Source organism: Ovis canadensis, chromosome 13 (genome assembly GCF_042477335.2).
Source record: "Ovis canadensis isolate MfBH-ARS-UI-01 breed Bighorn chromosome 13, ARS-UI_OviCan_v2, whole genome shotgun sequence".
Lineage (NCBI taxonomy): Eukaryota > Metazoa > Chordata > Mammalia > Artiodactyla > Bovidae > Ovis > Ovis canadensis.
The window spans coordinates 75180122-75205171 of NC_091257.1; the positions used below are offsets into that span (position 1 = coordinate 75180122).

Here is a 25050-nt window from a genome sequence, read left to right on the forward strand (position 1 = left end):
TTTATTTTAAATCTTTCAGTTTTACTGCTTGGGTTAATTTCTTTTTAAATAATGTTATTGTGTTTTTATTTGCCCACTTTTTTATTGGGTTTCCTGAATTTTCTTCATCAGTTTATAGGTATGTGTGTGCTCAGTCGGTCAGTCATGTCTGACTGTGACCCCATGGACTGTACTCCACTAGGCTCATCTGTCCATGGAATTTTCCAGGCAAGAATACTGGAGTGAGTTGCCATTTCCTATTCCAGAGGATCTGCCTGACCTAGGGATTGAACCCATGTCTTCTGCGTCTCCTGCACTGGCAAAACAAATTCTTTATCAGTGCACCATCTGGGAAGCCATCAGTTTATAAGACTTCCTTGTATTACCTACATATTAATCTCTGTTGGTTTTCACATGGAAGATATCTTTCTTTAATCTGTTATCCCAACTGCTAACTTTGTATGTCCTTTGGAGAATAGACATTGTTACTTATAATACTGTTCAAGAAAAGGTTTGAAGGTTTTTTGGTAGGAGAGGAGTTTTTCTACCTTATGGTCTGGGCTGTTTGGTCTTACAAAATGTCCTCGTAAGAAGGTCTCATGAGAAGGGTGTGAGTTCCCAATTCTCTGTCTTTTGAGCAGATCCCCCTTCCTGTGAGCAATTCTTCCTTGACAAGTGTTTTCAGTCCTGATGCAGCAGCCCTAGGGCCTTCCCTGAGGATACTCCTGGAACTCTCAAATGCAGGTGACTCTTCTCTGTCCACCTTCATTCCTGGTTGTCCCTGGGTCACTGCATTTCAGCCGGCACACGTCTACTAAACCCTTGCTGTCAGCCAGACTCTGTCCTTGAGGGCCCCAGACTGATGAAGGTGGCAGGCTCAACAGAGTGAATAGAAGCATCAGCTGGATACACCAGCCCCGGGTTAGGGGGAGTTGGCTTGATGTTTTCCACGAGTGAAGCGTCCCACCAATGGCTGACATTCTGCCAGGGCTGCTTTCTCTGAATGGTTTCAATTCTTGGACCATCTTATTCTCTTGCATCAACAATCCTCCCTCCAGCCCCCTCCCTGTTAAAGGAAAAAGAAAGAAACTGGCACTCAGGACGTCTGTGAGTAATGCAGACTTGAGGATTGAAGGTCTGGGGATGCTGCTAAGGGCTCCATCTGCAGTGCAGGTGGTCTCAGGCGTAAGACCACTGAGTCATTCCTGCGGCCTCCTCTCTCCTCCTCCTGTCCGACCCTGCACCACACAGCTCCAGGCCCCTCTCTGTGGGCCTTGGGCTCTGGGCTGTGTGACTTTCAGTGGCACTTTTCTACCTTTGGAGAGCCACCAGGCGCGAAGCAGCAGGAGGGGGCCAACAAGCCATCAGGGAGGTACAGCTCGCAGCAGTTAGGAGCTAGGGCTCTGGTTTGCATCCCACTTGACTCTTTGCTGTGAGTACTCGGGTCAACCACTTTACCTTTCTAAGCCTCAGTTTTCAATCTGAGAAAATGGGTAAATATAGCCCAGCTTTGCAAGGCTGTGATGGGTTTGCAGTGATTTAACAGAAGGACCTGATGGCACAGGGTCCTGGATGCTGTAGATATTCAGCAGGCATCAGCCTGGCTCTGCCCCTCTGCAGACCTGGTCCTTCAGAGGGTCTTTAGGAGCTCATAGAGATCAGTATATCTCTGGCTGTGGCTGTTTGTCTTGGTTCTAGTCGTTAATCCTGCCTTTAAATGGATAAGAAGGATTACCATCCCCATTTTGCAGATGAGAAAACTGATAGCAGCTAACAGTGGGTGTGGAATTTCCCTGCCCTGCAAGCCTAGGTCCCTCCAACTGACTGGGTTTTGGTGTGGTGGAGGCAGTACCCCAGGACCATGAGAGGTTTCCTAGGCAAAGCCTGTGTCACCTTCTTCCGTTCAGCTCCTCCCTGCTGGCATCATACCAGTTTTGAGCACCTACTCTGTGCCAGATGATTTGTGTGCGTTAATTACCTATAACCTCAGGAGATAGGACCCGTTTTACAGAAGAGGAAAGTAGGATCCAGGTAGGTGAGGCCACATGCCCAGGTTTCCACAGCCCCCATCCATCTGGGTTGGAAGCCAAGCTGGCGCTCCGAAGCCAGAGCTGTTATTCACCATGCCAGGAATTACTGAGCTGAACCCAGGGCAGCAATGGGGATAAAGCTGACTCCCATTTGGTGAGTCCTTGGCATATGAACCGGGCATGCTGCTAGGTGCTCTGTAGGTTATTACCTCGCTTCATCCTCCAGACAACCCTTTGGTAGCATCATTTTCATTTTGCAGCTGAGATGTGAGACTCAGAGAAGTGAGAGGGACCCCTCAGGGTCAAGGTTGCAGAGCTGGGATTCAAATTCAGATGTATATGACCTGGACTCCTGCCTGCCCCACGCTGCCTCCCCTCATCTCCTACTTCCTGAGCTGGGCAGTTGGTCTAGAGGCCTGGGCAGGCAGATGCCTGTTCTGTTTTTCTCACCTTCGAGAATGACCGGGGGAGCCATCCAGACAGGGCCTCAGGTATCAGCCCAGCTTGGAGGTGGCGGGTGTGCAGCAGGTGTAGGGAGCAACTGAACAGCAAGATGTGAGTGAGACTTTGTCCCAGTGGCCTGTGAACGTCAAGAGGCCAGCGCAGGTCATGGAAGCACGAGCAGAGCCGATGATGTGAAGGAGCAGAAGGGATTCAGGCACCTCTGGAGGAGGCTGCGGACTAGATACCCATCATGGGATTCTCAGATCAGGTCTCTTTAGAGCTGAGGACAGGGAGCTGACAGCAGCTTACACCAGCTACCTGCTGCACCATGAGCTAGACTGCTTACCTTTTAATTCTCATAATTACCCTTGAGCAAGACTTGTCCATCTGCTGCTCACAGCCAATAGCCTGGCCCAAACCCCCTAGATGACCACAGGCCTCCAACTCAGGCTCCCAGCTCCCACTGCTGCCCCTTCCCATCCATGCTGCTCAGCCCCAAAGGGACCTCTTGAGATACAGACTCTTGTTGGCCTGCACCTCGCAGGGTCTTCCCATCTTGCTTCCAGGAAAGCCCAGAACTAGCCTTTTCTGAGCCCAGCACCTCACTCTGGGCTGACCTGCCTTTCTGACCAGTCTGTGTTCTGGCCTCACTGCCCTCTTCCATGCTAAGCCCCTGGACCTTTGTACCTGCTGGTTCCTCTGCCAGGAATACGTTCCTTGTATGTCTCAGCGAGTCCTGTCTTGTGGCCGGACCCTCCTCTCCTCTGCTCACTCTGTTTCCTTTCATTCACTTACTGTCACTGTCTCAGTGATGATTGCCTCTAGCTTACAGTGAGCAAACTGAGGTCCAATAACAAGCCTAAGGAATGAAGTATGGAACTGGGATCTAAAGGCAGGTTTCTTGGCTTTCCTAGTGGCTCAGACGGTAAAGAATCTACCTGCATTGCGAGAGACCTGGGTTTGATCCCTGGGTTAGGAAGATTCCCTGGGGAAGGAAATGGGTACCCACACCAGTATCCTTGCCTGGAGAATTCCATGGACCGAGGAGCCTTGGCAGACTACAGTCCATGAGGTCGCAAAGAGTCTGACATGACTTGAGCAACTGACACTTTCACTTTTCCTTTCCCATAAAATAAGAAGTGATAACAGCATCTGCCTTCTTGCTTCTTAAAATGAGGTCTGGAAGCCAGCACCATCAGCATCCCTGGGGAGCTTTGTCGAAAAGCAGACTCTCAGGCCTCACCTCAGAACTATAGCATCAGCATTTACATTTGAACCCAAGACCCCTAGGCACTTTGTATGCTCATTAGTTTGGGAAGCCCTGGCTGACCTCACAGAGTGGTTTCTTGAAAATCACATGAGTTCATACACACGTGACACCAGGTGAACCACCGTAAAGCGTTAAACCAACAGTACACATCGAGGGATGGAAGTGCCTCTGTTTTAAATAAGCAGACCCAGGTGATTCTTTTTTTTTTTTTTTAAACTTTCAATAAGCATAATAAATATCTTCAAAGAGATAAGCTATTTGGTAGTAACTGACAAAATAACCACTTCCCGGGTAGCTCAGGATCCACCTGCAATGCAGGAGACATAAGACTCAATCCCTGGGTCGGGAAGATCCCCCGGAGAAGGGAATGGCGACCCACTCCAGCGTTCCTGCCTGGAGAACTCCACGGACAGAGGAACCTGGCGGGCTACAGTCCATAGGGTCACAAAGAGTCGGACATGGCTGAGCCCCTGAGCACACGTGCAGTAAAATGAGCAGTTATTCTTAAAAGACTAATTGGAGATACAGGGTCTAACAGGAAAATGCATACAGCCTCAGGGGATTCTGATGTGTATTTCATTCTAAGGCTCACCACTGGCTGGGAAACAGCAGATGTGGGTGTGAGCCCTGGCTCCACTACCAGCCTCTGTCTCCCCACTTCCCCAGCTGGTAGAAACCAATGTCTAAGAAGGATTCAAGCAGGGGCTGGGGCAGCGTACTTCCCCACTCCTCCAAGCCAGGTGGTGGCAAGAGAATCACTCAGAGAGAGCCTGGAGGGGACCTGAAGGACAGGGAAACAGTCATTTGGCCCCCTGATTGAACACATAGGTACTGATCTGCTCCATGTCATGGAGATAAGGGGAGATGAGCATGGGATGAAGGGAGATTGAATGAGATGCAGAAGGGCGGGATCAGTCCTGGGACAACCTATACTGCCACTGTCTGGCTAATTTCCTGTCCCTATCAAGGTCAAATGGACATTGAAGGAGACTAGCCTTAGCACAGCACAGGAAACCTAGCAAAGCCTTAGCAAGGGGACCTGTTACTCTGTGTGGAGGATTAAAGGAGGCATTGGGATACACTGGCAGTGGGAAGGCAGTGTGGCCTTGAGGTAAGCCTTCAGGTTCTGCAGTCACACTGCCTGTGTCAGACTATCCAGTCAGATACCTCTTAGTAAGTCGCTTATCTCTTAGTAAGTGACCTCGAGCAAGCAGCAGCATTGCCCTGGACCTCAGTTTCCTCTTTTCTGAAGTGGATACGATCATTGTACCTAGTGGACCATGCAGCGTCTCTACATCGAGCAAGCAGCAGCATTGCCCTGGACCTCAGTTTCCTCTTTTCTGAAGTGGATACGATCATTGTACCTAGTGGACCATGCAGCGTCTCTACATGGAGGGGGTAGCAGCTGTAAAAAAGGACGAGGCAGTGATGTGCAGCATTCGCCAGGATACTTCAAGTGAGCAAAGCAAGGTGCTGAAGAGTCTGTGCAGAGCACTGTGGTTTATCCTTGCCCTCTTGGAGCTCACCTTTCAGTGGTGGGAAAGAGATAACAAAAACTCAAACCAACCCCTCACATATCAGATGGAGATAAGTGCCAAAGAAGAACAAAGCAGGGTGAGACAGGGATGTGCGATGGGTGTGATTTCAGGCAAGGTGGTCAGGGAGGTCTCATGGGGAAGGACATTCCAGTAGAGACCCCAAGGGGGTTGAGCCCTGTGGATGAATGTAGGGAGGGCATTCCAGGCAGAGGGAATGGCAAGCGAGTGCAAAGGCCCTGAGTTGGGAGTGGTCTTGGCACGTTTGAGGGACAGCAAAGATGAATGAGGCCAGCATGGCCGGAGCAGGGCAAGTGGCTATTGGAAGGGAATGTAATTGGCTTTGGTGTAGACTGATTTCTGATAGACTGTATGAGGGATAGGACACAAGGAGAAGAGTCAGAGTGACTCCAAGATGTTTGACCACAAGTGGAGTAGCCATTGACCCATGTGGACAGGAGGGGCAGTTTAGGGTGGGCAGGGGGAGGAAAGTATTAAAAGTTTCCATTTTGGATGTGTGCCTATTATTACTATATTCTGAGGGTTCTACCCACTAAACCCTCGTGTATTGACACTGTAGCAAGGATTTGCTCTCTGCTTCTTGCCCAAGCTCCCTCCCTGCCACCAACTTATATACAGTGAGTCCCCTACATACAAACAAGTTCTGTTCTCAGAGTGCATTCTTAAGTCCAATTTGTTTGTAATTCCAACAAAGTTAGCCGAGGTACCCAACTAACATAATTGGCTATATAGTACTGTACTGTAACAGGTTTATTATCCTTTTCACACAGATAATACATAAAAACAAACTCACATAGACAAAAAAAAAACATTTTTAATCTTCCAGTATAGTACCTTGAAAAGCACAGTAGTACAGTGCTACATCTGGCACACAGGGGCTGGAATCAACTGAAGAGGCGAGAAGGGTTACTGACGAGGAGGGAGGGGAGCTGGGAGACGGTGCAACTGAAGAGTCATAGCCATAGGAGACGGGGGCAAGCCGCAGTTTCACTCACGCCTGACGCTGATGGCACAGTTTCTGATCCATTGTTGGATTCAATCCTCTTGCCCCTCTTGAAGAACTGACCCAGTGACATCTGGATAGTAGCTTTTTCTCTCGTCATAGATGACACGGTAGCACTGAATTACACTCTGAACAGCTGCTGCAAACTTCATGGACCTTTCTACATTCAGGTCCTATTTCTCAAAAACAAACAATCTTCTCAAATAAAGAACATCCCCTTGCCATCTCCTGCACTATGAGCCTCTTCAGCTCTTCAGTTACTTCTTCTTCCCCTTGTCTCTCTTCATCCTTTCTCTGGACACACTGGCATCTTTGAAAGTTCACAGCCTGAAGGTTCGTATGTAGGGTATTTCCTGTACTGTCATAAACTCACCTTTCTTAGGAAACCTTTCTTCTGACACAAACCAGTCCTGCTCCAGTTCCCACATCTACCTCTCCAGAAAAACATCCCTGATGAACTGCAGTCTGAACCCAGCTCCTGGCTGCCTGGGTCCTTCATTTAGCTCTGAGCTCTGCTGGGCAGACATCATCAGCTTTCTTGGCAATGTATGAACCAAGTTCCCCCATAGACTGCACCTTCCCTGAGAACAGCTTTTGAGAACTTTTATCAAGCCATCATTCATTCATTTAAGAAATAGCAGGCACCTGCAGTGTGCAAGACTGTGGAAATTTGAAAGAGAATGAGCCAAGCTGAACCCCCAGCTCTCAAGGGAGCCCTTTGGGGTGCTTCCTGTGCACCTCCCATCAGTCAAGTGCTAAAATAGTGCTCATTTATCTGCCATGCGCTGTGCTAAGTACTCGGCATGGATGAGCTCACAAGTGCTGGGAGGTGGTTGCTACTATTGTCCACATTTTGCAAAAGAGGAGACTCAGATTCAGAATAGTGAAGCCATTTGCCTAAGATCACACAGCCAGAAGGTGGGCTGGAAGCTGAGACAGTGTCCCCACACCCGCCCGCCCCGGTCTCTCCAATCAGGAGTCATCTCTAGGGCCCATGCCTTGCTGGGGATGATGAAATCTGCTCCCAAGGCAGGAATGTGCCTGGGGGTCCTCTGAGCCAGCCTCCAGTGGCAAAGACTGCCTCCCATATGTGGCGATCTGAGCAGGCAGATGGGAGCCCAGATGTTGTTTATTTCCTCTGGTCATCGGTGACATGCATCTTCCACTGCCAGGCGAGGATAGGAGAATGCACCATCCAGCACTCTCTGTGTGTGGGTCCCCCCCCCAACACACACACATGGTTCTGGATCCTTCTCAAGGGCCTGGCCCTCCTCAGGTTGCCCTGCCTTGGGATAGGCGATGGTGGTCTCTTTTTCTTCTTCTCCATCCTCCTCTCCTCCAGGGAGTCCTTCGGGACAGCTGTGTTAAATCCTGTAGTCCACCATGACACACACTGTTCTCATGCAAGACACACTTCCCTGGGCACACCCCAAATGTGAAGAAACTCTACCTCAAAAATGTTGACATCAAATGAAAAGTTCTGCACTGATTGCCAAAGCAAGTCTGAGATCACAAAAGCCAATGAGGCATGGCGGGTGGTGATAGCAATGTTACTGAGACCCTCGTTAACTGGCAGGCCTGCTCAGGTCCTCAGGGTTCTCTCAGGTTGGTCAGTGTGATCCCTATTTTACAGGTGGGAAAATTGAAGCACAGGGCAGCTAAGGCACTAGTTCAAGGGGACGTGAACAAGGATAAGGGGCAGAGCTGCTTGAACCCAAGCAGTGTGGCTCTTAACCCTGCTCCACTTTAAAGTAGGAACCTGTTAGCAGTGCAGATTCTCAAGCCCTACCCAGACTTACTGAATCAGTGACTGAGGGGAAGGCTCAGCAATCAGTGATTTAACCAGCCCTCCAGGTGAATCTGATGCATGCCCAAGTTTGGGAACCTCTACTCTGCATTGCCTTCTAATGTGAATGAATGAAGCAGCTGTAAGATACATGGATGACAATACATGGCACCCAAGGATGATAATACATGGCAGTTGACCTTTGCCCTCAGTGTCAGGGATAATAAAAGGAAGTGGTGGGGACCTTGGCAAATCAGAGAGCATGGGCCCTGTTTGTGGAATTCCAGCCAAGCATTGCCCTGCGGGAATGCAGGCCCAGCGTGTGGGCAAGTATTCATAACTTTTCCAGCTTCTTATGTGAAATCTGATTTTTTAACTGTTAGCAAATTAGTTTTTTTTTTTTTAAGTGTATAGCTGAAGTTCTTGGCTTGGGTATTGAGGATTTGTCAATTTCAGGCTCACTGTGGGCTGCCAAGGAGATGGGCCTGCCTGAGAGACCAGGTAATTTTCAGGATCCTAGATGTCGCCCTGTGCCTTCTGACCCCCTCAAGGAAAGGTGGGCAGGAGGCATGATAATGCAGAGATGACTCTGAATCCACTCAGATCCCTAAATGAAGAAAATATAGTGATCACTTGCAAACACTGAACCATCGACTCCCATCAAAACAAGGGGCTTGCGGTCATTCTCAGGATGTGAGTGACCCTGAGATTGGGAATCCTTGTTTCAAAGAACACAGGTCATTCTCTGATCCCAACAGAAAGAATAAACTGCCCTCCACCTGAGACCAAAGCTGCCTCCTCTGTCTCTGCCCTGAGCCCTTCACCATCCCAAGGGTGAAAGGCTCTATGCTAAGACTTTCCAATGTATTATACCATCTGCTTTCATCACATCTGCAAGTTAAGTACCACCCCCTTTCACAGCTAGAATGACTGAGGCCCAGAGAGTTGAAGTACTTTTCCCATGATCACTGCCACATTTCGTAACCATTGAGTCCCTAGCACTGGACCTCACAGAGAGTAGGGGCTCACTAGCTATCTGTTGAATGAATGGTTGGGTGGATAATGGATTACTGAACCTTGGTCTAATGCACGTGCTCAGAGTTGTTATAAGCCTGCATCCCTTAGTAAACTACCTACACCGATGTGATAAAAAGTCCACTGTCATTCTCCATGAGATGGACATCCAAGTCTCAACTTATCCCCTGGCTGCTTGAGGAAAGACAAAGTGACTCCAATGTCATTCCAAGCCCTTCTGGATGCCGGAGCAACACAAGATCATCCTTTCAGGGCCATTGGTACTTTGACTGCGTGAGGATGGTCTTTATGAAGGGAAATACTTACTAAGAGAGATCACATGGGATGTCATCCACCGTGATACCCCAGGAAAACTCAGGGAGGTTGCAATCAGAGCTCAAATACTGATACTTCAATGAGAAATGTGCCTCAGAGGGGAGAGAGGGCAGTGATGAAGGCCAGCATCCAGTTGAGGTACAGAAGGAGCCAGGGTTTTCAAAACATGTGCCCTAGAATCCCAGGGCCCCTTAGTGTGCCATGTGGTCAGGCTGAGTGGGCAGAGCTTCAGGCCCTCAGCCTTGCTAAAGCTGAGCTGCTGCACCATGACCTGTTGGGTTCCACTTACCTGGTGACCTACATCATTCTGATTGTAATTTTTGTTTTTTTACTTTATTTTACTTTACAATACTGTATTGGTTTTGCCATACATCAACATGAATCCGCCGCGGGTGTACCCATGTTCCCAATCCTGAACCCCCCCCCCCACCTCCCTCCCCATACCATCTCTCTGGGTCATCCCAGTGTACCAGCCCAAGCATCCTGTATCCTGCATCGAACCTAGACTGGCAATTCATTTTTTATATGATATTATACATGTTTCAATGCCATTCTCCCAAATCATCCCACCCTCTCCCTCTCCCACAGAGTCTAAATGTCTGTTCTATACATCTGTGTCTCTTTTGCTGTCTCACATACAGGGGTATTGTTACCATCTTTCTAAATTCCATATATATGTGTTAGTATACTGTATTGGTGTTTTTCTTTCTGGCTTACTTCACTCTGTATAATCAGCTCCAGTTTCATCCACCTCATTAGAACTGATTCAAATGTATTCTTTTTAATGGCTGAGTAGTACTCCATTGTGTATATGTACCACAGCTTTCTTATCCATTCATCTGATGATGGACATCTAGGGTGCTTCCATGTCCTGGCTATTATAAACAGTGCTGTGATGAACATTGGGGTACATGTGTCTCTTTCAATTCTGGTTTCCTCAGTGTGTATGCCCAGCAGTGGGATTGCTGGGTCATAAGGCAGTTCTATTTGCGATTTTTTAAGGAATCTCCACACTGTTCTCCATAGTGGCTGTACTAGTTTGCATTCCCACCAACAGTGTAAGAGGGTTCCCTTTTCTCCACACCCTCTCCAGCATTTATTGCTTGTAGACTTTTGGATCACAGCCATTCTGACTGGTGTGAAATGGTACCTCATTGTGGTTTTGATTTGCGTTTCTCTGATAATGAGTGATGTTGAGCATCTTTTCATGTATTTGTTAGCCATCTGTATGCCTTCTTTGGAGAAATGTCTATTTAGTTCTTCGGCCCATTTTTTGACTGGGTCGTTTATTTTTCTGGAATTGAGCTGCAGGAGTTGCTTGTATATTTTTGAGATTAGTTGTTTGTCAGTTTCTTCATTTGCTATTATTTTCTCCCATTCCGAAGGCTGTCTTTTCACCTTGCTTATAGTTTCCTTTGTTGTGCAGAAGCTTTTAATTTTAATTAGATCCCATTTGTTTATTTTTGCTTTTATTTCCAGTATTCTGGGAGGTGGGTCATAGAGGATCCTGCTGTGATTTATGTCAGAGTGTTTTGCCTATGTTCTCCTCTAGGAGTTTTATAATTTCTAGTCTTATGTTTAGATCTTTAATCCATCTTGAGTTTATTTTTGTGTATGGTATTAGAAAGTGTTCTAGTTTCATTCTTTTACAAGTGGTTGACCAATTTTCCCAGCACCACTTGTTAAAGAGATGGTCTTTAATCCATTGTATATTCTTGCCTCCTTTGTCCATAGGTGTGTGGATTTATCTCTGGGCTTTCTATTTGGTTCCATTGATCTATATTTCTGTCTTTGTGCCAGTACCATACTATCTTGATGACTGTGGCTTTGTAGTAGAGCCTGAAGTCAGGCAGGTTGATTCCTCCAGTTCCATTCTTCTTTCTCAAGATTGCTTTGGCTATTCGAGGTTTTTTGTATTTCCATACAAATTGTGAAATTATTTGTTTTAGCTCTGTGAAAAACACTGTTGGTAGCTTGATAGGGATTGCATTGAATCTGTAGATTGCTTTGGGTAGTATACTCATTTTCACTATATTCATTCTTCCTATCCATGAACATGGTATATTTCTCCATCTATTAGTGTCCTCTTTGATTTCTTTCGCCAGTGTTTTATAGTTTTCTATATTGTAATTTGACATGAGGAGAGCTACCTCATGTTAACTAGTGACTTTCTTTGGGACTATGGAGTGAGCCCAGACTTCAGGGACTAGAAATTGGACTTAGAAGATGCTCAGAAACTCTGACCATCTGGGCCCCATGAAGTTTTCTTCCCCCCCCCCCATCCCTCTGCATTTGATTTATTTCTCTCTCTCTTTGTGCTTCTGTGTAGTCAGGAGCCTTTGTCTGCAAGAGACAGAAAACCATACTCAAAATGGTTTTAGAAGAGAAGAGACTTTATGGACCCTCTCAGGAGTAGATCAGATGCACAGGCAATCTCTTGTATGGCCTCCATTCTTGGGACCCTCTCCCATCATGCGTTGTCCACCAACTCTGGTCTACATCCTCTCTAATCAAATAGAGTGTAAACACACACACACACACACACACACACACAATCCTAAGACTAGTTTCTATCGAAACACGTGCCTGTGTCTGAACCAATCACTGCAGTCAAGGGGACCTGATGCTGATTGCTCAAGCCCACGTTAAATGCATCTGGACAGAGGTGGTACCACATGAACCTCAAAGTCAGAGATGGGCCTTTGCTAGAAAAGAGTGTTAGTGCCCACCAAAGCTTCTCACACTTATACACTGGAACAGGCCACCCTGCCCTCCTGCAAATGTCCTTAGGTCAAGAGGCCATCCTAAACCATGGTCTGTCCACCCACAGTCAAAATTCTCTAGAAAGATGGTCTAATGGTCCCAGCATGGATGACTTGTCAGGCCTTGGTACAGCTGTACAAGCATACTTGCCAGGTCTGATTCTCAGGGAAAGAAGATTGTGAGCAAGAAAAGACACACACAAAATGCCAATTATGTCTATTTTGGTCTTGTTTAAATGTACATTCCTGAGCCTAGAGGCTTTACAAGCCTCCCTGGAGATTCTTATGCATAGTCAAGTTGAGAAGCCATCAAGTCTGGATCTTTCTAAAGCAACATGGTACAAACTCTAGCTGTCATCACTTATTATTCATAAAATTAGCACTCAAGTCTCTACATCTGTAACCGTGGGAAAATGGGAGGAACAGCATTGCCCTTTCTAATGAGTTATAGTCAACTACTGCACAATTGCACTCATCTCACATGCTAGTAAAGTCATGCTCAAAATTCTCCAAGCCAGGCTTCAGCAATACGTGAACTGTGAACTTCCAGATGTTCAAGCTGGTTTTAGAAAAGGCAGAGGAATCAGAGATCAAATTGCCAACATCCACTGGATCATGGAAAAAGAAAGAGAGTCCCAGAAAAACATCTATTTATGCTTTATTGACTATGCCAAAGCCTTTGACTGTGTGGATCACAATAAACTGTGGAAAATTCTTCAAGAGATGGGAATACCAGACCATCTGACCTGCCTCTTGAGAAACCTATATGCAGGTCAGGAAGCAACAGTTAGAACTGGACATGGAACAACAGACTGGTTCCAAACAGGAAAAGGAGTACGTCAAGGCTGTATATTGTCCCCTGCTTATTTAATTTATATGCGGAGTACATCATGAGAAACACTGGGCTGGAAGAAGCACAAGCTGGAATCAAGATTGCCAGGAGAAATATCAATAATCTCAGATACGCAGATGACACCACCCTTATGGCAGACAGTAAAGAAGAACTTTTAAAAAGCCTCTTGATGAAAGTGAAAGAAGAGAGTGAAAAAGTTGGCTTAAAGCTCAACATTCAGAAAATGAAGATCATGGCATCTGGTCCCATCATTTCATGAGAAATAGATGGGGAAACAGTGGAAACAGTGTCAGACTTTAATTTTGGGGGCTCCAAAATCACTGCAGATGGTGATCGCAGCCATGAAATTAAAAGACACTTACTCCTTGGAAGGAAAGTTATGACCAACTTAGATAGCATATTCAAAAGCAGAGAGAGACATTACTTTGCCAACAAAGTTCCCTCTAATCAAGGCTATGGTTTCTCCAGTGGTCATGTATGGATGTGAGAGTTGGACTGTGAAGAAGGCTGAGAGCCGAAGAATCGATGCTTTTGAACTGTGGTGTTGGAGAAGACTCTTGAGAGTCCCTTGGACTGTAAGGAGATCCAACCAGTCCATTCTAAAGGAGATCGGTCCTGGGTGTTCTTTGGAAGGACTGATGTTGAAGCTGAAACTCCAATACTTTGGCCACCTCATGTGAAGAGTTGACTCACTGGAAAAGACTCTGATGCTAGGAGGGATTGGGGGCAAGAGGAGAAGGGGGTGACAGAGGATGAGATGGCTGGATGGCATCACCTACTCGATGGACGTGAGTTTGAGTGAACTCTGGGAGTTGGTAATGGACAGGGAGGCCTGGTGTGCTGCGTTTCACGGGGTCACAAAGAGTCAGACACAACTGAGTGACTGAACTGAACTGAACTGAACTGAACTGAACTGATAGTCAGTCAGTCAGTTCAGTCGGCATCTCATCCTCTGTCGTCCCCTTCTCCTCCTGCCCCCAATCCCTCCCAGGATCAGAGTCTTTTCCAATGAGTCAACTTTTCGCATGAGGTGGCCAAAGTGCTGGAGTTTCAGCTTCAACATCAGTCCTTCCAAAGAATATTCAGGACTAATCTCCTATGAGTTATAGAGATGTGATGAAAGCCAGAGTGAGGCCATCAGATTCAAAAAGTCAGGGGTGTCATTACAACAGCAAGGCACTAGAGGGCACCCTACCAACGGCTGGGATCAGGGATGCAGCAAGAGGCAGAGACAACAGCTGTTGAAAGAGGTGGTGATGAATGATGGTAGTTGAGATCCATCACCTGTCCACACACAGGCATGCATGCACACACTGACACCCTCCCAGGTCAGAGGTGAGTCCTTGTTGGGTTGTTTTTTCTGCAGCATGTTGAAATCTCACTCTACAAACACTGCAGTAGCTCTAATTGGAATTTCTATGCTATTTGGCTGCCTGACCTTGGGGAAGGCTCCATGTTCTCTGGCCTCTGAGTCCCCAGGGAAGCTGCAGGGATTGGGCTGCGTGATCCCTAAACTCTTCCAAGAGACAACAGTTAATAAGGGTTTCGCTTTGTCACCATCTGCATTGCTATTACAGTCATTTTTGTGGGCTGCAACCCTCCCAACCAGGCTGTAAGGTCCCAGAACAGCAGGGCCACGTGTTGCTCATGCCTACAGCCCCAGGCTCTGCCTGACACAGAGGAGGCCCCCGAGCAAATGCGCTGAGTGGCAGTGTGGTGCTGACTGACGTGTGTCCCTGCACCACTGATTCTGGGGGATGCTGGGTGTGTCATTTCACCTCTTTGAGCCTCTGTTTCTTTAGTTCCAAAATGGGTAATACCACTCACGCCTGTGTCAGGCTGTCTCCAACCACAAACTCAGTTTTCAGGAAATACCCTTCTGTTTCTCTGTCATTGAATATAATTTCTAATCTGAGTCCTATTTTGCCAGGTGGCAGAGATCGCCTCAAGCCAACAGAGGGTCTCTTTGCCCTTTGTTGGTGGGGTCACATCGCAGGGCCAGTGGGCTTACATAGTGCCAAGGTAACTAGTTTATTAAACAAGCTGAACTTGGTGAGTTATGAACATGCAACAGTTTCATGTTTCCCTAATCTCTGCCTCTATGAAGCTGCCTGGCCTTTTCCTGTCCCTTAATGACACCCGGTTACTTTCTGACTCTCCCCAGCTCCACCTACCCCCAGTGGTCTACCGTCCTGCCTCTTGCTGAGGTGCCTGCCAGAAACCAGCCTTCTTGGGTGAGGCTTCTTGAGCCTGACTACTCCTGGGGAGACCTGCCACTGAGAACCCCTCATGCTGGCCATAAAGGATGTGCAATTTCTTCTGCTGCCTTCCCCCTCAGCTTGGCCCTTCCCTCTCCTGGTCTCTTTTCTGTGCTCAAAGCGGTGTTGGAAGGAGCAGAGCCACACAAGCTAACATCCAACCGGGGTGTGAGGTGCTGGTCACCCCCTTTATGCAGGCAACAGTCTTTGTGAGAGGTACCCTTGCATCTCCTCTCACTTGGTTTGGGGGTTTGGAAAGTGAGAGGAAGCCACAGCAACCCCATCTTCCCCAAGTTGACAGCTCCTAACTCTCCTGAGTCCTCCTGTCTTGGTGTCAGCATGATCAGAGGTAATCGGACTGCAGAGACTCCCTGTAAGCCCTGGAGGAGCTTTCTTCCTAGGGTATTTCTCACCTTTTTCTCCCCAGCTTTGGCTGCCACTTCTGGAACAAAAAGTTCCTTCCCTTTTCTTGCTGTACTTGAGGATGTTGGGAGCCCTTGATAATGGTGTCAGTGAGGAATGGGGTATTGTTCACAAAGGCAGCAGGGAGACGAGGGTCTTCTCCCACCCTCTCATGCATGTGCACCAGAAACACACTCAAAAATACACACTGTATTAGTGAAGATTAACTATGCCAGGGAGTGACCGACTTCTAATCTTATTTCTCCAACATCTTTAACACATGATCCAAAAGAGACGCTTGTGCTCCAGCTCTTGTGTTCACATTCCACACAACAGGAAGGATCAGGGGATGACAAAGGGCACGCCCCTGCCCTTTAAGCTTTCTAGAAGTTGCACACACACTGCTTTACCTTATAACCTACTAGCCAGGGTTTGGTCACATGACCAAAGTCACATGATATAGTTGCATCGGAAGTGCAGTCATTTGGACAGCCACGTGCTCAATTACTGTTCTATCCCAATGAGACAGTCTGAGCTGCTGACACTTGTGGTTTCACTATCTCTCTCTCCCTTTCCCCACTCTCCATCCTGGTCTGGCTGGCAGCGGGCACTGGTCTGGGGGGCAACTGCACAGGCTGTGTTATCTGCTCAGAGGAGAACGGCTGCTCAACCTGCCAGCAGAGGCTCTTCCTGTTCATCCGTCGGGAAGGTATCCGCCAGTACGGCAAGTGTGTGCACGACTGTCCCCCCGGCTACTTCGGCGTCCGAGGCCAGGAAGTCAACAGGTGCAAAAGTATGTGGCCCCTTCCTTATCTTACGCTAGCACTGCGCTGCTGCGCACTCCTGGTCCACATCCCACCTCTCACCTAACACAATAGCCCCTGGGGAAGTAGTGTATGCCTGAGCCCAGACTCGGATATATGCTTGCTTTCAGGCTGGCTCTGAAGCCCTAAGCAAGTCAGTTCCCTCTCTGAGCTCAACACTAACAACAGGGCAGGGAACTTCCACCTCTACACTTGTTTGCTCTGTGGCCTTTGGCATGCTACTCACTCTCCCTGGGCCTAGCTCAATGGGAAAAGGAGTCCTAACTCCTAACTTTGGTTTTCACTGTGAGCTGGGCAAATCATGACTATCTTTGAGCTTTGGTGGAAATGGAGTAGGGAGTCCTTGCTTGCAGCCCAGATTCACTGTGTGACTTCAGGCAAGGTATTTGCTCTCTCTGAGCCTCAGTTCAAATGATAAAGAGAATCAAAATAACTATGTTACCTTGGACATGACACCTGCCCCCACTGAGCCTCAGTTCAAATGAGAAAAGGAGTTCTGAAATGCAGCCCCATTTGTGGACAAGTTTGGGATTCAAATGAGATGTTAGTCACTCAATTGTGTCTGACTCTTTGTGACCCCATGGATTGTAGTCCACCAGGTTCCTCTGTCCATAGAATTTTCCAGGCAAGAAAACTGGAGTGGGTTGTCATTCCCTTCTCCAGAGACACACTGAATCTGGACCCCAATGCTACAGAGCTTGGGTCACTCAGAGGCCCTCCCCAGTCCTGGGCAGTCCCAGAGGGTCCCCTCCCCAGGTAGCTCCCCTCACCAAGGCTGGTCCTGGCTGTATTACAGAATGCGGAGCCACATGTGAAAGCTGCTTCAGCCAGGACTTCTGCATCCAATGCAAGAGGCGGTTTTACCTGTACAAGGGAAAGTGTCTGCCCACCTGCCCGCCAGGCACTGCCGCCCAGCAGAGCACACGGGAGTGCCAGGGTGAGTGGGGGCATCCTCGCCCTGCCCTGTCCCCTCCCTCTCTGGAGCAGGGGCTGGTGAGGGGTGTCAGGAGACCTGGAAGAAACCATAGCAGAATGTCACTTGATGATGGGAAACCCAATGCAATGTCAGGGACACACAGGAACCCTTCAATACACTAGACCCATCATAGGCACCACTGTGATGGTTACTATTACTATCAACATCTACATCATTATTATTGCCAAGGGCGGCTGCAGAGCCCAGAAGAAGAGTATTGCTTTTGGAATAAGACCTGGGTTCAAATGCTGTCTCTAAAAATCACCCATTAGTGAACTTGAGCAAGTCAGTTAAGCTCTCTGTCCTTCAGTTTCTCCAAATGTTAAGAAAATTACAATAGGAGATAAAATCTACTTCATGGGAGAGGGTTGTTGTAAGGGGTAAATTAATACACTTTAAAGTACTTAATACAGTAGCTGGCACAGTAAGTGCTCAATATATGTCATTGTTATTGCCTGTCATATTAGTCGTCGTGACTGCTCTCTTTTCCCCCTACTCCTTTCAGATTCCTGTGTGAGGACCGCTTCTGTGATCTGTCCTTTTATGAGGCTCTTTACCAGCGTTCTCACCTGAATCACATATCTCTGCCCACACAGTCTCTCTGGGCTCATGTTCACGGTCATTCCAAACACTGATGGCTCCTAACTCGCTCTCCTCAGCTTCATTTTCTCACAGGCAGCAGACTCACATCCTCACCTGCCCTGTGGGTGCCTTTTTCCCTCCGTGCCCACCCCCAGCCTGGTGCTTCCTCTGGGCTTCCTCCGTCAATGACCTGCTCCACCACCCACAGGCTGGCCATCCTGGAAGCATGGGCATCACTGTGGACTCTTGCCTGTCATCCTGCATCCAATCCAATCTCCTTCATCCACTCAGGAAATATTTGCTAGAGCATTGTCTATGCTCCAGGCAACTTTCCAAGTTGCTGAGGACATGTTAGTGAACAAAACAGACAAAGTTTCTGCCCTTGTAGACATGACATTTTACAGGGGAGACAGAAGATGCACAAGAATAAATACAGATGTTAGGTGGTAAAAAAAAAAAAAAAACAACTTTGGGGGAAATGAAGCAGGATAAATCTCCTGAACTTGCCCCAGCCTTCCTTTCCCTTTTCCCCACCCTACTCCCAAACATCCCTTTCTCTCCCCACTCTCTACCCTTTGCTAGGATCTTGGCCACAGACTCTTGCCCACATGCCTGCCTCCAGTCTCACTGCCTGCAGCCCACACTGTCTCTCGTTCCAGAAGCCAGAGCGATGATTTGAGAATGACAGTCCGATCAGGTTTCTCTTCTGCTCCAGGCCCCTCAGTGGCTCCCATTGTTCCCTAGGCTGTGGGCAATGTGGTCCCCGTCTGCCACCTCTCCAACCCTATCAGGTTTTTCCTCCCCCATTTGAGTCTGTGCTCCAGCTTCCCCACGGAGGGCAGAGTCATCTGGGGATTTTGCTTGGGGTGTTTCTTTCAACTATGGGCTTTTCTGGTGGCTCATATGGTAAAGAATCTGCCTGCAATGCAGGAGACCTGGGTTCAATCCCTGGGTCAGGAAGATCCCCTGGAGCAGGGAATGGCAACCCACTCCAGTATCCTTGCCTGGAGAATCCCATGGACAGAGGAGCCTGGCGGGCTATGGTCGTGGGGTCAACAAAGAGACACGACTGAGCAACTTAACGCTTTCACTTTCATTTCTTTCAGCTGGAGCACTTGTCCTTCCTGCCCCTCCCTGAATCTGGCTGACCTCCCCATGCCCACTTCAATACTCAGGTCAGGAGTCTTCTCCTCTAGGAAGCCCACCAGGTGGCTAGGGATGGGGCCCCCTGGTCTCCTACTGCTGCCGGGGCTTCCCCAGGTCTGGACAAGCACCCTGCCCTTCCAGCCCCACTGCTGTAGACGGTGAGCTCTGGGAGGCAGACCGGGGCTATGCCTTCCCTGCCTCACCCGGGCACCCCGCACAGCAGGGGGCACATGGCAGGTATCAGGCTGTGCTTCCCAGATGAATGCATCTGTGAAGGACCGTAGTTCCAGGATCTGGAGACCTGGTTACTGGGCCCTGCTGGATCGTAAACACTTGCTGTTCTGCTGTGCAAGCGCCTCTTTTCCCTAGTTGTTGTTCAGTCACTCAGTCGTCTCCAACTCTTTTCTGACCCCATGGACTGCAGCACGCCAGGCTTCCCTGTCCTTCACCATCTCCTGGAGCTTGCTCAAACTCTGTCCCTTGAGTCAGTGATGCCATCCAACCATCTCATCTTCTGTCGCCCCCTTCTTCTCCTGCCCTCCATTTTTCCCAGCATCCAGGTCTTTTCCAATGAGTCTGCTCTTCACATAAGATGGCCAAAGGATTGGAGCTTCAGCTTACCCCTTACCTGCTCTAGGCCTCCGTGTCCTAATCTGCAAAGTGGAGGTATTAAGAGCTTCCCTATTCTCTGCCTACCTTTCCAGGGCTCTTAAAAGAACCAAATGTGAAAGAATACTATATATTATATATTCATATATTTAAAAAAAATTACTCCCTGCCTTTTCTGTCCATGACCTCATTTTTCCTCACAACAGCACAGCGTAACTCCCACCTCCTAAACTTATCAGGGGCACATGATCAGGTTCAGAAACCAGGTCTTGGCCCTGAGGGCCTCCCAGCCAACCTTGCAGCCTGTCTCCTGTCCCTCCCATCCTGAACCTTCCCTCTGCCCCTCACTACAGCATCCTCGTGCCCCACACAGGATGGCCAGGCCTCCAGGGCTGTGCACACCTACCTGGGATGCACTTCCTTCCGCTGCTGCCTGATAAGTCTGCTCTTCCTCTGGCTCCTATGTCACCTCCTCAGGGAAGCCTTCCCCTTTAAAGCCACACAGTCAGTCACTCAGGCTTCCGGCCCGCCACGGCCTGTGTTTGCATTAGTACCACTCTCATCCCAGGATCTCATAAGTAGCTGTTTAAACGTTCCCCTTTGGCTCCTTAATGACAGCCTGGGACTCTAACACTTGGAGATGGTATCTTCAGGGAGCTGAACTCCTCAGACCCTGCACTTGATCTGAGGGACACTCACTGCCAACTGACCCCATCCGTCTGTCTGTCTTCCCCTCCCCTCCCCCAGAGGAGTGTGAGCTGAGCCCCTGGGGCAGCTGGAGCCCTTGTACACACAACGGGAAGACCTGCGGCTCGGCCTGGGGCCTGGAGACCCGCGTGCGGGAGACCGGCCGGGCCGGGCGGGAGGAGGCAGCCACCTGCCAGGTGCTGTCTGAGTCAAGGAAATGCCCCATCCGGAGGCCCTGCCCAGGAGGTGAGCACCAGGGTGGACACGGTGGGCAACAGGCAGGGCGTAGTGATTGCAGGACCAGACCCCACAAAGCGTCCCTGTAGGGCTGCCTGAGGGCTTCGCTAGTGGCTCAGATGGTAAAGAATCCACCTGCGATGCAGGAGACCTGGGTTCAATCCCTGGGTTGGGAAGACCGCCTGAAGGAGGGCATGGCAGCCCATTCCAGTATTCTTGCCTGGAGAATCCCCATGGACAGAGGACCCTGGTGAGCTACCGTCCATGGGGTCACAAAGAGTCGGAGGCAACTGAGTGACTCAGCACAGCACAGCCCGAAGGCCCCCACTAGCCACAGCTTCCTGTGTGTTGAGCATTGCCCTCCCCAGCATCCACCTGCAAGGGTCAGCCTCAGACCCCTTAGGAAGACCAAGCTTGTCCTTTCCAGCAGGGGTTTGAGACCCCTTCAGACTGATACCTCCTATAATAAAGGACTGGGGACCTCCCCTTGACACTCTGAAACAAAGTTATGAATAATGTGACCCATTTGCACTGGTCATTAAAAAATAAAAATCAGTATAGTACCTAGCTGGGCTTCCCAGGTGGCACTAGTGGGAAAGAACGTGCCTGCCAATGCAGGAGATGTAAGAGATGAGAGTTTGATCCCTGGGTAGGGAAGGTCCCCTGGAGGAGGGCACAGCAACCCACTCCAGTATTCTTGCCTGGAGAATCCCATGGACAGAGGAGCCTGGTGGGCTATGATCCATAGGGTCACAAAGAGTCAGACACAGCTGAAGGGACTTAGCATGCACCCACGCCTAGTGCCTAACTATAAGGAGAAACAAATTTCATTATGGCCGTGCTTGGGTCCAACACACCAGAGTACTGACTGAAGTAACATCACAGTGAAGGCGGTAGCCGTCCACAGTCAGGGCCTCAGTCACCACCATGTTGCCATCAGAGACGCAGTTTCCCAAATGGCGACCAGTTCTCTGTAAAGTCCAACAGAGCTGTCTCACCTCCTGATTGACAGCACATTGGTGGCCCTAGAATAGTCAGCAACAGGACAAGTGTTCCACAGCACTTGGCATTCATTCACACACGAGACAGAGTTCAGCTCTGAGCGAGCTGATTCCTTACCACGTGAAGCTAGGGCAGCCGCTAGGGAACTGGATGGGATGAGCCTTCTTCCGGGGGGACTGTCCCATACATGGTGGGCAGCTGGGGACAGGGGATGAGTTTGAGATGGGACCAGAGAAACGAAGATACCCCAGACCTGGGGACGCCCCCAACAGCTCCTGTAGAAGAGTGTGGGGCCAGTGATGCAAGAAGGTGGCCTGGATGTGCAGACGCTTTTAAATCAGAAATTTAGGGCTGTCCTTGGTCCCACCAGAGTCCCTGATAGCTCAGTTGGTAAAAAATCAGCCGGCAATGCTGGAGACCCCAGTTCGATTCCTGGGTCGGGAAGATCTGCTGGAGAAGGGATAGTATTCTTGGGCTTCCCTGGTGGCTCAACTGGTAAAAAAAACCACTTGCAATGCAGGAGACCTGGGTTCAATCCCTCAGTTGGGAAGATCCCCTGGAGAAGGGAAAGGCTACCCACTCCAGTATTCTGGCCTGGAGAATTCCATGGACTGTATAATCCATGGGCATGCAAAGAGTCGGATACGACTGAGCAACTTTCACTTTTTTGCTCCCACCCATGCCTCCGTCTTCTTGCTTGTTGATAATCTCTCGCAACAGGAACAGCATTCCAGGCAGAGGGCACAGCCAGTGTGAGGGTGTGGCAGTGGATGAAGCTGCCACTGACCAGGATGGTGTGAACAAGGGCGGGGGTTGGGGTACAGGCCATGGAGACGACGTGGTCTTTTGCTCCAGGTGAGCCAGGAGTCACTCAAAAGTAATGCCCAGAACTCCAGCCTAGGCTGTGCCTCTGAGTAAGTGAGGGCCCTCCTGGGCCTCAGTTGCCTCACCTGAGAAATGGGACTTGTTTGTGTGTTTGTGTTAGACACTCACACCAGCTCCATAGGGGGCGGGGGGCATAGTGGGGTCAGGATTCCCTGGCAGGTCTGGGGTGTTCATCCACTCCCCATGGCGGGAGAGCCAGTGGGTACAGACGCCAGTGACAGCATCATATGGGGCATCCGGGCTGCCCTTGCCTCGCGGATATCCTGGAGATGAGATTCACAGGGCACCTGGAGCCACAGCTGGCAACAGCGGAAGCATCAGCCAGATGCCGCTGTCACTGTTGTTTGAGGGCAGAGCTGGGCCGGGAGCAAAGTGGGGAGGTTGGTGCTGAGACCCTGGTGAAAGGTGTTGCGTCTCCAGCAAAGAGCCAGGTAAAACTTGCCATGAGTGCACGTGGGTGGATCCTGTTCCCCAACTCCTTCCAGCCCTCGAAGCCACCCTAGCTCTTGACAAAGGGGCCCCCACATGGACCTCGAGCCCTAAATGAGGCAGATGCCCAGCATGGGTGGTGCCCCACAAGTCAGTGCCCTCTTCAGCCCCTAAGGAATTGAGAGTGTCCGGTTTAGGGTATGTGATGCTGCCGTCCCAACGCTCAAAAGGAGTGGTTGTCAGGTCAGCACCCCTGTGTCATTCGGAGCCTGCTGCGGGGAGTGGGGCTACCCCTCGTCTGTCAGGATGGCCTCAGCAACAATACTCTGTGCTCTTGTTGCAGAGAGAAACCCCAATCGGAAGAAGGGCCAGAGAGGGCGGCGCCCGCGCAAGGACCGGAAGCTGGACGGCAGGGGGGATGGGAGGCCCCGGCCAGCGCCCGCCTAGGCGCCCAGCCCGCAGCCAAGGCGTGGGCCACTTCAAGAGTTCGCTCTCACCCCTTCACTCTCTGGCTGTTCCCCCTCCTCTCCCTTCCCTGTTCTCTTTTTCTCGCTCACATCTCCTCTCTCTTTTCTCCTGCATTTCTTACATTTCTGCCACCTTGGTTTTCCCCTCCTTCCTACCCTTCCTTTTCTCATTTTTCTGGCTTTCCTTTTATCTTTTCCTTTCCTCCTGTTTTTCTTCACTGTGTCCCCAGCACCACCACGCACACACTAAGACAGAGACCTACTCCTGTGCACCCCGCCCCCTCCCCAACTCCTCACTCTCTATTCCTCCTTAAAGAAAGCGCACCTCTTTTTCTAGGTCTTTCCCGGACCCTCCTCAGCCCCGTTGCAGAGAAGGTGTTTCTAAGAGCGAGGCCCGGGCCACAGCCCAGGCAGGCTTGTTGAGTCCTGAGAGTCCCTACTTCCGCTCCAGAGGAGACTCCGGAACCCAGAGTTATGGGTGCCTCCAGCTCTAGTCAATCCCTAGAGGCATCTCCACAGCCCCCAGCTTCCCTGGGAAGCCCCTGGAAGAGGCTCCTCGGGCTTCTGGATACCCCAGCTGGCCATGGAGGAGCCGGGATGGGGCCTCTGGCCAGACAGCCAAACTTGTACCGAGTCCACCCTTCTGGAAGCTGCCTGCTGCACGCAGCAGTGCTCCCTCAGCACCCTCCCTCTCAAGGTGCCCTGGGCCCTGCTTCCCGAGCCCCTGGTCACCTATGTCCTGCGTCCCAGCTCATTCCAGAAGAGGCCATGCAGGCTGAAAGGAACTTCGAGATTCTCTAGGCCACTCCATTCCCTCCAGCTCCTCCTGCTTGTTGTACCTCTGAGGAGACTGAGGCTGAGAAGGCACTTGTCCAAGGTCACCCAGGGATCCCGTGGGCTGCGCCTTCCACTTGCTCACCTGCTCAGCACACCCACAGCTGCAAGGAAGCCTTGGGAGCCTTGGGGAGGTGAGGAAGGAAGTTGTTGAGTCAGGAGTAAGGGAGGATTCCCCTCCTCACCCCTGACACCCCAGCCTGTGGCACGCCCCCCCCAGCCGCCAGCCAAGGCCATACACCAGCAGGAAGAGCAATACAGGGCATCTCCTCACTGCCTGGCACTCCACCATCAAGGGCGTCCCTTTTCCTTTGCTCTCCTAACGCCCCAGAAAGTGGCGCTTCCTCCATTGGCATTGCCCGCAGCCAAGAACAAGGAGAGAATGAGGCCCCAGGGCCCCAGGGTGGCCTGGGAACAGGGGTGTTAGCGGGATGGAGGAGAGGTTGAAGGTGATGGAGGAGGACAGCCCCGCCCAGAGACAACGCCCACCCTCAGGCTCCCCTCCACCCGGTACAGGCAGATCCCCCTATCCCTGCCTCCAGCAGACTCTGGGGGCCCCGTCCCCCAAGGCCTCACTCTTTGTCTCTCTGAGGTCCGCAAGAGCCCCTCGCCTGGCCAGGCCACTAGCTTCTCTTCTGCAAAAGTTTGTGCCTCTGAAACGCTCTGTTGTTGTTTCAAG

The 25050-nt window shown here is 50.0% G+C and overlaps 1 protein-coding gene across 1 annotated transcript in view; it reads left to right on the top strand.

Annotated features, from left to right (window-relative positions):
* RSPO4 (R-spondin 4) overlaps positions 1-23517 on the top strand; it is a 35266-nt gene extending 11749 nt beyond the window's left edge. Inside the window, exons 2-5 of the mRNA XM_069546352.1 lie at positions 16298-16486; positions 17314-17454; positions 20578-20763; positions 23414-23517. Coding sequence (XP_069402453.1) covers positions 16298-16486; positions 17314-17454; positions 20578-20763; positions 23414-23517 — 620 coding nt within the window. The remainder of the gene's footprint in view (positions 1-16297; positions 16487-17313; positions 17455-20577; positions 20764-23413) is intronic.
* Positions 23518-25050: the final 1533 nt, after the last annotated feature.